Source organism: Phaethon aethereus (assembly GCF_964289735.1).
Source record: "Phaethon aethereus genome assembly, chromosome: 3".
NCBI classification, from domain to species: Eukaryota; Metazoa; Chordata; class Aves; order Phaethontiformes; family Phaethontidae; genus Phaethon; species Phaethon aethereus.
The window spans coordinates 36542377-36556321 of record NC_138576.1 but is presented as its reverse complement, the minus strand read 5'-3'; the positions used below and the strand labels follow the sequence as shown (position 1 = coordinate 36556321).

At 38.3% G+C, this 13945-nt stretch overlaps 1 protein-coding gene across 1 annotated transcript in view; it reads right to left on the bottom strand.

Annotated features, from left to right (window-relative positions):
* The window catches only part of SENP6 (SUMO specific peptidase 6), a gene marked incomplete at both ends in the record, with an annotated part of 84358 nt that overhangs the window by 38953 nt on the left and 31460 nt on the right, over nucleotides 1-13945 (bottom strand). Inside the window, 2 exons of the mRNA XM_081997940.1 lie at nucleotides 6621-6641; nucleotides 11463-11564. Coding sequence (XP_081854066.1) covers nucleotides 6621-6641; nucleotides 11463-11564 — 123 coding nt within the window. The remainder of the gene's footprint in view (nucleotides 1-6620; nucleotides 6642-11462; nucleotides 11565-13945) is intronic.

Here is a 13945-nt window from a genome sequence, read left to right as displayed (position 1 = left end):
CCAAATTAAGATTCCTGAAGCTCACTGCATCCCAGTTACTGTCTGTGGCAGTTTTCTTTCTCAGCTGTCTTATCCTGCTCTGCAGCTGTAGATTACTGTTCCTGTTACAACAGAAGATGGCACGCACCTGAAACACAGGACACCTTGCCAACAACTTCAGCAGAAACTGTTTTTATTCACAAGCCAGTGTACTGGGCTGCAAATGGGTCACACTGCTATCTCTGATTACAAGGACATTAACCAACAGCAAGCGGGCTGTAGGCAGTAACATCACAAACTAACAGCTAAATTCTGGGGACCCATCTGACAAAAAATTTGGCTGAAGCAGGCATCAGTGCTACGCATGAATTTTTATTTCTTTCAGCACAACATCTCCTAATGTATCAAATTACAAAACCTTTGAGTTTTCTGCATTTCTAGGTAATATTTCTCAAGCATTTCCCATATTTTATTATTAACGAACATCTCTGGAACAAGATTAATGTAGAGTGCCCTTTGGAACACTTCTTACAAATCTAGCCTTCTAAATGTACTAGTCCACTACTAAACACAAACATGCTTTTTTGTGTTGAGGGGCTGCAGCGTGAAGGAAAACTCGGGCAGCAAAAACACCTGAGAAACAAGGATGGCTGGATTGCAACAGAGTGTGGAGCTGTCACAGTACTTTACCATGAGTGCCCACAAGCACGTCACTGATGACAGATTAAGTAGTTCATTTGTTACTGATTGTGCCACATGTGTCTCTGAAACAATCCTGCTAGCCCCCACAATTTTTTTAATGCCTGCGCACACACACAAGCTGAAACAAGATCAGAAAGTCGACATGAATTTGTTTATAATTGACATTTAATTTGTACATAAATTAAGTGTATGATCTTTTTGAACACTTTCTTTAAAAATGCACATCACAAAGGATTACATTAAAGGCAGAATTGGTGGAAATACAAGGCAGAACTCAAACTAATCATTACATCATGATAAGTTGGATGCGACCATCCAGTCAATTTTTTGTCCACCCATCAAATCTAGATCTCTCCAATTTAGAGAGAAGGATGTTGTGGGGGACTATGTCAAAGGCCTTACACAGCTGGCAGGGCTTATTGACAGAGTTTTAAACTAGAACTCAAAGTGGGAGAAGGGTAGTATCAGGCTCACCCATGACAAGCTGTGGGATGACACACCAAGGTTAGAGGGACAGGGAGCTAGCGAGGCCCCCTGAGCCTGCTGCAGCAGAGAAAAACCTCAGAGGAAATAAAGGAGGTTCCTTTAAGTGGGTAACACAGCCAACAGCCCAGCTGAAGTGCCTCTACACCAATGCACGCAGCATGGGCAACAAACAGGAGGAGCTAGAAGATACCGTACTGCTTGAAAGCTATGATCTAGTTGCCACCAAAACTTAGTGGGACGAATCCCATGACTGGAATGCAGCTATGGATGGCTACAGGCTGTTCAGAAGGGACAGGTGAGGAAGGAAGGGTGGAGGTGTTGCCCTTCTACATCATGAAATGGAGAGAGTGCTAAGAGCTGTCTCTGAAGAATAACCATAAGCAGGTCAAAAGCTTATGGGTAAGAATCAGGGACCAAGGCAATAAAGGGAACCTTGTGGCTGGTCTCTACTACAGACCATCCGACCAAGGGGACTCTTGGCGAAGCCTTCTCCAGCCACAGGAGGCATCATGTTCGCAGGCTCTCATCCTGCTGGGGGACTTCAACCACACCAACATCTGATAGCACAGCAAGCCGCAGGCAATCCAGGAGACTCCTGGAGTGCATGGAGGATGACTTCTTAAGCCAGGTAACAGAAAGCCCTACCAGAGGAGATGCGATACTGGACCTGCTGGTCACCAACACAAGTGAGCTAATTGACATCAGGATTGGAGGTAGCCTGCACTAATCATGAAGTGGTGGAGTTTGCAGTCCTGAGGGATATGGGGCAGGCGAAGAGTAAAGTCAGGACCCTGAATTTCAGGAAAGCAAACTTACAGATCTTCAGGGAGTTAAGTCAATAGGACCCCCTGGGAAACTGCCCTCAGGGACAAGGGAGCAGAACAGACCTGGCAGATCTTTAAAGACACTCTTAGAACGCAAGAGCTCTCAATACCCAGGTGTAAGAAATCAAGAAAGGAAGGCAGGAGACCAGCATGGCTGAGTGGAGACCTAATGGGCAAACTGAAGGGCAAGAAGGAAATGAACAGGTAATGGAAGCAGGGACAGGTATCGTGGGATGAGTACAGGGACGCTCCCCAGTTGTGTAGGGATGGCATAAGGAAGGCCAAGGCATGGCTGGAGGTCATCTCGGCAAGGGTTGCAAAGAACAATAACAAGGGCTTCTACAGGTCTGTCAGCCAGAAGAGGAAGGCCAAAGAAAGCATACCTCCTCTGATGAGCAAGACTGACAGACTGGTAACAACAGATGAGAAGAAGGCTGACTTACTCAATGACTTCTTTGCCTCAATCTTCACTGGCAGTCTCTCTTCCCATAGGTCTCAAGTGGATGGACTGCAAGATGGGGACTGGAAGACCAGTCCCTCCCACAAAGTCCCAAAAGAACAGGTTGGAGACCACCTGAGGAACCTGAACATGCAGAAGTCTAAGGGACCTGATGAGATGCATTGCAGAGTCTTGAGGGAATGGGCTTATGTAGTTGCCAAGCCACTCTCCATGATATCTGAGAAGTACATCCCCCAGTACAGGCTGGGGGATGAAGGGATGCAGAGCAGCCCTGCTGAGAAGGACTTAGGGGTGCTGGTGCATGAAAAGCTGGACATGAGCCAGCAATGTGCGCTCACAGCCCAGAAGGCCAACCACACCCTGGGCTGCATCAAAAGAAGTGCGTCCAGCAGGTCGAAGGAGGTGATTCTGCCCCTCTACTGGTGAGACCCCATCTGGAGTCCCGTGTCCAGATGTGGAGCCCTCAGCACAGGAAAGACATGGACCTGTTGGAGTGGGTCCAGAGGGAGGGACACAAAAATGATCAGAGGGATGGAACACCTCTCCTGTGAGGACAGGCTGAGAGAATTGGGGTTGTTGAGCCTGGAGAAGAACAGGCTCCGGGGAGACCTTATTGCAGCCTTCCAATACTTCAAGGGGGCTTATAAGAAAGTTGGGACAGACTTTTTATCAGGCCCCATCAGGATAAGACAAAGGGTAATGATTTTAAACTAAAAGAGACTAGATATAATGCAGAAATTTTTCACTATGAGGGTAGTGAAACAGTGGAACTGGTTGCCCAGAGAGGTGGTAGATGCCCCATCCCTGGAAGCATTCCAGGTCAGGTTTGACGGGGCTCTGAGCAACATGATCGAGTTGAAGTAGTCCCTGCTATTGCAGGGGTGTTGTACTAGATGACCTTTGAAGGTCCCTTCCAACCCAAACTATTCTATGATTATTTACCGTTGTCTGAATTTCGTGTTATCAGGATAGACTCATATTGATACTTACTAAATGGCCAAACACTTCCAAGAATACTCAAAGGCTAGCATAAAATGAGTATCTTTCTTCTCCCACAATATAAGAGTTTTACTCATATGCTCACGATTAACACCTAAACCTAAGTTACAAAAAACAGCTCCATGTCAACTGAGGCTTTCCAACACAGTTTTACTTGGTTAGCAATTCAAGGTCAGGTGTGAAGTTGCTTTGAGTTAGAAACAAAAAGCAAAGACAATTTTAGATACTACGTAATTGTAGATTTCATCTGAAAAAAATTTTTTCCTGGAGACAGTAACAGCCCTCTCACAAGAGGTCAGCAATTTTAAGTGCCTCCTACTAGTTTCCTTTCCTGAAAAACCCACAAACAAACAAAAAGGCAGAGCCCACAACCACATAGTTTTTACAGATGACAAAATGAAGCCCCTCAGCACAATGTTTACCATTTGAACAGCTGCAGATCCATTGATACCTTGTCCAGTAAAGTACTTAGTACACTGAGCGGTTTAATTGTGTGTGAGTCCAGAAACAGAGTAGAAACTATAGTAGTTTTTTTAATTTGAACATGACACCTATCTTTAATAGGACTGTTCAGAATAGAAAAAAAAAAAATCTTATACAAGATTAAAAAAATGTAACATACTTAAAAACAAATCCTTTCATGCTCTTAAATCCTAAATTAAACTAATAGTCTCTCATTTCAAAAGAAATAAATGAGGAGTCAAACAGCTAAACAGATCAAGATGCAAGACTACCTACATATTGTGTCTAACAGCAAAAACAAGAAATACAATATTGATTGCTGTTCATGCCATCCTAGCAAATATAAAAAAATACACTTTTTTTTTTGCCTGTTAGGTTTCCTAAAAATATTTCTTGTAAGATTTCTATTTTGCTTGAAGAACAAGGCTCCATGCTCAGAGACTAAATAATTTTAGGCATCTCATTTAGCTCAATTATAAGCAGTTTTGATTTTAATACCTTTAAATACGAGGGAGGTAGACCACTATTTGACAAAAGCAACCTCAAGACGGAGTAAAGCATGAAACAGCAAAACATTAATTACAAGACCAAGAAAGATCAGGCTCTTCTTGCAACTGACATGGCAAAAATACTGAGGTAGTCTGGACTGTGGAGGGTCCTGAATTTTTGACACATCTTAAGTGCTAAATGGTATAGAATTCTTGACTAAACATGTTTGGCCCAAACAGAATGGTGTCACTGATTCAGCATTTTCAGCACACACACAAGATGACTGCCATATTCCTTTGCTGATGGAATTGGACCTTGCTATCGTCACCTGGGCTGATAGACAGGCATCTCCGACACCCTCCAGTCAAAGTGAAATTTTCGTATTAGAATTTCTTTTTTAGGGAAAAACAACGGCGGTGGGAGTGGGGGGGAATGGTAGGAGGGCAGGGACAGGGACAATTTCTGGCTATGATAGAAAGGAACAAACGTAAAGAAACATCTGGATTTGGGAATTCTGGATACAGTGCTGATCAGAGCTTTCAAAACTACCCACAATTTGGTATGAGCCACATCAAAAATACCATGTATGTGCAAGGCTGCACCAACTCCTAACTTTGTTGAGGTGTAGGCTCACATAAGAGCTGTGTTTAACGCACAGCCTGGCTCTTTGAAAGGCTGCCTTACTCAGCGTTTCCTCATTCTGCCTCTCTATACTGTTACTTGGAGGTATACCACTGCAGGCAGGTTGTTGGTTTCTACATCATTACACAAAAACAGAGTAAAGCATGTCAAATAGGAAGCATCAAGCTGCTGAGGTGAGATTTACCTTCAGTGTGTCTTACAGGAAAAGCAGAGTACAAAAGTCAAAGGCTGAAAGAAAGAAGCAGGAGCACAGGGAGTTGGGGTTTTAGTACACAGGTCAGTAGCCTTAATTGGGCCAGAAAGTCAGGAGTTGAAGCTGCACATGTCATGATGGTAATGATTAAGACTAAATTTAGCAGCTCCTGCCTAAATCATCTTACCCTGGTAGGACAGCAACATAAAGCAGGGAAAGAGAAAAAAAAGAACATATCCAGTAGTACTGGATGATGGAGCAGCAGGTGTTCCCAAAGGAAAATTAAGATCACCAGCATGCAACTTCCTATGACATAGAGTACCAAATTAAAAACATTAATAGCTGAATCCTTAACTAGTAACATAAATGCAGCACAAAGAAAAATGGGAAAACATACATGAACTCAAAGCCCAAGCAGCGAGAGGATGGTTAAATCCCTACTTAGAGGGCCAAAACTAACTGGTGAGTGTATCTCTGATATTTCTTTTAAGACATAACAAAAGGCCATAAAACAGAAAGGCTTGATTTTACTACTGAATTTGAAATAAATCTAGAAAATCCTGAATTCACAAAGAACAGATCTACACAAGATTTCTGTGTAATTTATATCATTATTGTTTAAACATTATGTATACTGTTTAAACAATTCAACCTGATATCAGGTATATACTGCCAAAAAACCATCTACATAGGACATTTATGAAAACTCAATAAATTCATTACTATCAACAAAATATTTACACTAACATAAATTTAAGCCATACAGAAAGAAAAACAAATGTATGGTATTTCACCTTGCTAACAAAATATTAACAGCAGTAAAACAGACGTGAAATGAGCGAGAAATGAGCTTTACAGTGTGACTGGTTTTCCCATACATTTTCTGTTAATCGCTTTAACATATACACTTCATGAACAGAATGTACACAGTAATGCAATAAAAACCTTTAATGCTATTCAAACCAAACCGAGATGACAGAGGGAAAGCTGTTAAACACCCTACTAAGATACGCTTTAGAACCACTCTATTACACAAAGTTTGCTGCTCTACGAAAAGAATTAGCAGTTAATTCTTAAATTCCAGAGAAAGTTAAAATTTATCTATTTTCACATTGGGTACATAAATAGATAGATAGATTTCCAGTGGAAAGTACCCAAAGTTCACATTAACATAGCATTATTTAGAGATGAATGTAAAGATCCTTTTTTCGTAAAAGGGAGTAAGTGAACCACAGAAACAGAACAAAAACAAACCACCCCCCTCACACATGAGCAAATATGATTGACTGGACTGGATATTCTTTAACTAGCATTGATAAAGCACTCATTCAGTTAATTTTCATAATGCTCATTGCCATGCTCATTTCATCAACAGTAAGCTTACCTTTCCTTTCGGTCCAGATTGCTTAAAATATGAAAAAAGAAAAAACACATAAGATGCAAAGCCCCACATGTGTTGCACAGCACTAAATTCAAAAGTTACTAAATATAAATTCTAACTGTTTCATTGCCTCTTGCACTCACTGGACTAGTTCTCAAAAGAGCATTATTATTTTTCAGAGTGTTTTTGTAACAGTAATTATAAACGCACAAACAAATGTTACTTCACAGACAGCAATGGTCAGTGGCCTAAGTACTACATTGTCTTGACTCTTTTTCAATGTGTAAAACTCAACTGTCATCTCACTTAATTCACTGCAATGTAGAACCTGACATGACAGAATCCTAATATATTAATTAAGATCAAGCCTCGTTGCTAATCCCTGATTGCCACGCAAAAAAAGATAAAACAAATTTATGTAACAACTTTTTTCCAGCTATTCAAAGAATACTTAAGTGTTTAAATTGAGGGGAAAAAAAAAATCAGAAAGCACTAAAATATTTAGGAGACCACATGCAACCAGCTACTGGATACTGCAGGATAAAAAGATGCAACCAGCCTCTTCCTAAGGTTCTGGCTAAAAAGAATCTCCAAAAATATTTAAAAATTAGGGCCACTAGTTTCAGAAGCGTCTCCTTTAACGTCAATGAATGTAACTGGTGCTCACAGCTCAGGTCCTTTGTATACCAATATATATGATTATGGTATAGATGATATAAAAACAGATCTAAGCACAGCACGAAGCCAACTTGAAAACAGTATCTTTATCTCTCCTGCCTTTTCAAAACTTGCAATATGGAATGCTGTAAGCTTTTAATCTATGTAGTTGTTCCTCCCAAATACCAAAAGCCTAACAAACTTCTGTTGTATATGCATTACACTAACACTATTCTAAACCAGAACAAATTCAAACTGTTTTCCTGTTTTGTTTCAGTCAAATTAAACAGAGTAATAATATTACTTAATATTATTAATATTAAAATTAATATAAACTCATTCTCCTTTCCTTTTCACAAACAGAACACTCACAAGAATAGAGCACACTCTCTAATTCTGTTACTCAGAGGAATGGCAGGATTGAAAGTAAACCAGGTAAGGAGGTAATCCTGATAATCCTACAGACTGCAGTATAAACAGACAGACATTCAAATCTCCACAGTGCTCTGGCTTCTGGGAGGACAGCAAGAGGAATTCAAGACTGAACGTGACCACTGCCGCTTAGACTGGGGTGGAGGTAAATCAGTCAATGCTGGATAAAAGTGGGAAAAAATTGCTTCCAACTGAAGATAGCCTTTACAAACAATAAAAACTGGTTTTGTGCAGGTCACATCTGATCAGTTTATAAATCCAGTCAGATCCAAACCATGTCCATATGGAGCCATATCCACTATCTTTGTATCCTTGGCACAGTTAATAAGTAACTTAGATTAATTGTTTACCGGTGCTGTGAAGAGTCACACTGTTAAGCATTGCAAATTTTAATGCTAAGGAAACTTAAAGGCAGGAAAAGAATTTCCAGAATGCCTAATACTGTACACTGTCATTACATTAGATGCCTCATTTGTTTTAAAATTCCGTATTAATATAGTGCATTTAAAAGAATTCTCACTTTTACATCTCAGAAAGATTAAGAAATGAGAATCCTGGACAGATCCAGGAATTATAACGAGCAGTGTCCCTAAGAATTGCTTCATGCAGCTCATGCACAAGACTTGTTAGACATGCTGTACATACATGCTATTCCAATGCCAAGTCCTAGAGAACAGTCAGTCAATAGCATAACAGAACTATGCATCCATTAAATGAAGCAAAATAGTTTGAACCAACTACACCACCAGGCTAAGACGTATCTGAAAACCTGCTGTATCAGAAGTGAGTAAATTTTAATTTCATCCCCAGATTCCACTGGAAAAAAACATTAATAACATTTATCAAAATTTTCTTTTGAAATGCTGAATTTTGTTGTACTGGAAACTTATATTTTAAATATGACTGCAACAGATATTCAGCCAGAATTTAAATTAACATGGATGTGCAAAAAAGTTGGAAAAAGAAATGAGAAATACAGTACAAATTACAAGCTCCAAATTCAACATGATAGAGATTACACTGGCGTTTCATAATTAGTTTGCCCCATGTGACACCCTCCCCATTCAAAGTACCTAGTACCAATAACACAGTCTGTAACATTAGTGCCAGAGATTCAATCTGCTTACAACTAATTTAATCAGGTTTTTATTTTTGGTTATCCTTTTAATAATCCACTATAGATTTAAGAACAATATGATAGGTTAGTTAAAACTATTTTCCCCATATTGTTACTGATCACCATACCATAAAACAATTCTACAAATGTAAACAACGTAAAAGAACACAACTTTGTGTTGCCTGGAAATTAGCATAGGAAAAAAATCCCAACACCTTAGAACTCAATTTTCATGCCACCAGCCTTTCTTTGTCTTGATATGTACCTAGAACTTTATTCTTGGTTTGCCATCCACATTTTCTGCATATACTCCTTTCTGAGGAGGCACCACCAGAATTTACTTTTAAACTCAACTATTGTGTAATGTCAGTAAAAAGTAGCAAAAAAAGATATTAAAAAAAAAAAAAAAAAAAACCTAAAAATATATGACCAAAGAAAATTACCCACTTCATATGCACTGGAATTTTGTATGATAAACAGTTTTAAACAGTCTTCCCCCCGCCCCAATTACTGTGTTCTCATTCATAAAACTCCATTTTCTATATCAAGTAGCCTTGAGATTCCCCTTCTTTGTTAATTAAAAAAAATGTATGACAGGAGACCATGTTCTATTAGTTTTCAATCCCCTAACTCAGAAGCAGATTTAGAAGCTTTTTTAAAACAGTCAAGTGAGTCAGCTGGCAAAAGATACTGGAATTAAATATCCTCTGCACAGTTCCTCTGTAAATAAAGCTCACCCTCAGTGAATTAGATCCTCCAGCAGCAAAACACTGCTTGGAATTATTATAACTATTTCCTGCCTTTGAAACTCCTAAAATATCCTTAGCATTGAGTTAATTGTCTGTTGTTAATGTAAATGAACTACAATAACAACCCTAAAGGAAAACATACTTAGAAACATTCAAGATGACTACTATCTAATTACATCATGCAATACTCAGCTTGCCCATACTATGCATTAGTTTTCTTTCTGCATCACACATACAAAGCCGCTACTTTTTTTTTTCTCTCGACATTACCTTGTAGGCTTATAAGGAAGCAAGTCCCATAGGTGAAAAAGGCAAGCAGGCAAGTCTAACGTCCCCTCAAGGTTAAGAATCTCTGGAGTGGACACCTGCATGCCGAAGAAGCCTACGGCACTTAACTAGGCAAGATGAATCCATGTTGACTGGCTGTTTCGAACCACATTGATTTTATTAAGGTTAACAGTCAGAGATCCAAGAAAGAGCAGTCTTGCATGAGTTTGCTTACTTCAAATCATTTTAATTAGCACTGCAGAGAAAAGTTTTTATCCCTTAGAATTACAAAAAAAAAGTGAAAGGTAATGGCATGAATGCTTCGAGATGCCCCATGCTTTCCTCAATGGAACACTGAACAAAAATATTCTAAAACGGATTGCATGTAAGAAGAAAAGAGCACAGGTGGTTCAGCCTAAACCACACTGATAACATAAACCTCATCTTTCAGTTTAATTTGTGGGGAAAGTTCTCCCAGACCTCCTTAGTCATCCCTGACTTGCAATGATGGGAAGAAACATAAAGAAAGGGGAGATCTCTACTACTGCATCTGCTATTACTAAGGGGAAGGAAATGTCCATGCTATTTTCCATTAGTACAGTTTGAAATGGAAGGAGGCAACAATGGTGTAGGTCCTCAGGGACACGACTGCCAAAATCCATTTTTCAGTCTGTTTCTTCAATGCCAGATTACCCTAATACATGTTTGGATCACACCATTCATTCACATTAGTATATGGGCTTTGTTTTTCTGAAGACAGCAAATGAAAATGAGGAAGTGGGATGGAAAAGAGGATGATGCCTACATATGATTCCACCACCCCAAAAAGTCTACACTAAAGACAGAGGAAAAAAGAGGGCAGAAGAAGGCGGCTACAAAATTCTGACAGAATGAAGCACTTGTGGGCTCATGGAAATCCATTAAATTTATAGAAAAAAAGAGCTCTGAATGGACAAATTTTTAAAGAAAATTCCTTAAAGCAATGGTTAGCTCCTATGTTTGTGACACGCTTGGTATGAAAAGCCTGTAAAAAAAATTTTTAAAACCCTAGAAGTCTGATGTAGTTTTAAGTTTTCAAAACAATGATGTTTAATTCAGCATAGCTGAGTAAAATTCCCCAGTTTCCAGCCCATTCTAACAACTATTTATATACACACAAAATCTTGGTTCTGTGAGATGTCCCAGTTTATGTTTTATGCTGTATTTACAGACTATATATGATCAACAGATCTACAGCTTAATTTTTAGATGGTTCTTACACAATCTGGAGTTTCTGTGAATTAGTATTTGATTATAATTTTGTCAGTTATGTGAATTTCTACTGCATACTAAGTACATTTCAAAGTATTTTCTAAGTATATTTACATTACCAGGTGCTCTCCTACTGAATATGTGTCATAGTGTGCTTTAAGACCAGTAAATTGTAAGATTACATAACAGTAAGTCCTAAATGGTAAGTTTTATGGAACTTCAGTATTACGATCAAAGCTTATGATCAAGAATGCACCATGTAATTACTTATGTTTCCTTAAAACACTTCATAGCATAATGAAAACAATTACATACAAAACCAGAAAGGACTTTTTACAATAGGAACATCTGGAGAAACAAATGCAGTCTTACCTTTGGGCTGCTGTTTTTACTACAGCTGTCTGCGCGTGTGCATGATGAAAACGTCTACCATGTACCACAGTTACAGGACAAGACATATTCTGAGCATTTTCACTGCAAACATACAGAAAAATGGTTTAAGAAAAGACCCTGGTGTATTTGTACACTGTCTTAGCTAAAAACTGTGGTGTCCTGCTTTTACAGTAACAGCCGTACAAAATCCAAAAAACAACAAAGTATTTCTGAATCAGTAATACAATTTGTTAGGATCCTCTGACAGGCAAAACAACATTCAGCCCTAGAATAAAATAGACAAATAAGAATATACACAATTTTATTTGTTTTCCAGAAGGTAAAGATTTTTTTAAATTTTATCACCACCCAAAACACTTGTGAACCAGCTGTCCTTTACTCAACCCCATCACTGCAAAAAGATACTGTTTTTTAAATTAATTATAACTATTTATAATTAATTTTATACTTCAATCTATACATTGTATTAAGGCTTAATATTAGCTTCTTATTAATATGACTTAAAGCGTATATCATGTGAACAGACTGAATTGCAGATCCAGGAATTTCCCTCATCTTATTACTCATAAGGAAAAATAAACGCAGCAAATTTATGCATGTAAGATGGCTGGTAACTGAAACAACACAACAAATCTCATAAAGAAGAAAAACCTGGTTCTCAGGTACTCAAATATCTCATCAGGACTCTGCACAGAGATAGTATATTCACCAATGTCTTTTAGCATTTCTTCAGTTCCTTCATTTGTTGCCTTTTGACACTTGAATCTCACTACTATGTAAAACAAGTAATTCTGGAGAGAAGATTAGTTACCATTATCCTCTCTAGTAAAATCTGATATAAAGATACAGTAGATCAATAAAATAGTACTCTTTTGAAAATCATTAGGACCTAACAATTATCCTGCATGCTTCCGTGTCAGAACACAATACTACTACATTTGAAATGTTCAAAAACCACGTAACTTTCAACAGACAGCACGCTGATCATGCAAACTGTTTCAATGGAAATGGAAATAAAAAGCTTAAATTTTGCTTGTAAAATTGCTTGGAAGTTTTAACTGCATTAAATAAAATGTGAAAAAGCATTCTGATTAATTAAAAATATTTCTCAAAAGTATTATTCAGCAGAAGTTTTGCTCCTGTTGTTTGTCCTGTTATGAACAATGAAAAAAACCTGAAGTACCAAAATTCTCCCAAAAGCTGGCAACCAATTCCTAATCCTTCCTTTACATTCCTCCAGAAGATGAACATGAGCAAACTTTGCTTTTTAAATGTCTTTCCAGTTTAGCACTACAAACCCTTTTGTGAGCCTTATATTGGTATCCTAAGTCAATACTAGAAGCTTTCAGAGCATTTCTGACTGACCATGACTGGTATGCTCTGACTGATCATAACATAACCATGAACATAACAGAACAAGACCTATCAAAACCAACCAAATGGTAAAATTCTCTTTTCTAGAATATGAAGTTTCGAAACATCATAAGTGTTCCGAGTTAACAGTTCAACTTTCTCAAGCTAACCTAATAGCGTCCCATTCAATCACTAACCCCTTGAAAGGGGTGAAACACACTCATCCCACATTCTTCCAAGTCAAGACTATGAAACTCCAGCTGGTCAGTCATCATCCAGACTAATTTGCAGTGAACCTTCTGTTTAGTGTTTAATAGAGAAATAAAAAACTTGCCCCAAATACTTTAGGGTGTCTCAAATCCTTTCTGGCTTCCAGTTTAATGTCTTTGAAAGAGATACTAGAAAAGCAATCACAAGCAGAGCGCAAGAATGCCTTCTCAAATGCTTAAGACTTAATGGAGTTTAAACACGCAAACCGGTCTATAAACACACCTATCTCACGTTTTATCATTTCATTTCTTGAATCTGAGCTTTGCCAAACCATCATGATTGGGAAACTCTAAGTCTTGTGTCCCCGCAGCAAAAAAACCTGAAACTGCAGTTGGTCTGGAATAGAATAACGCAGCCTGCTGGGTGATCAGATTTGAGTCAAAGCAGACTGTTCTAGATGGCACACTTAAATGGTTCACATGGCATCAGATATGCTTCCAAGTAGGACAGCTGTAAAATACAATCTGCTCTATAATCCTGTTCTTTGAATAGAACATACCCAGTGCAGACAGAATCACCAGGAAATTTAATCAAAATTTCGAGCAAGTTGCAAAATGGGCACATCCAAACTGAAATCTGGGTTTGCAAGTTGCAGCACAGTTTCAAGAAAATTAATATAATTTTAAGTTCCTTGAAAGAACAAATGCTCTTGAAGTCTCAAAGAACTTACAGTATATTAGGTATGTAAGTCCAATACATACATCTTTATACTGATACATACACACATACATTGACATGATCTCAAACCACACAATCATTTAAAATCTAGGCTCTGATGAAAACAAGGTTACACTACCACATTCTATGAACCGATCCTAGAACTTCCTAACACCACAGAT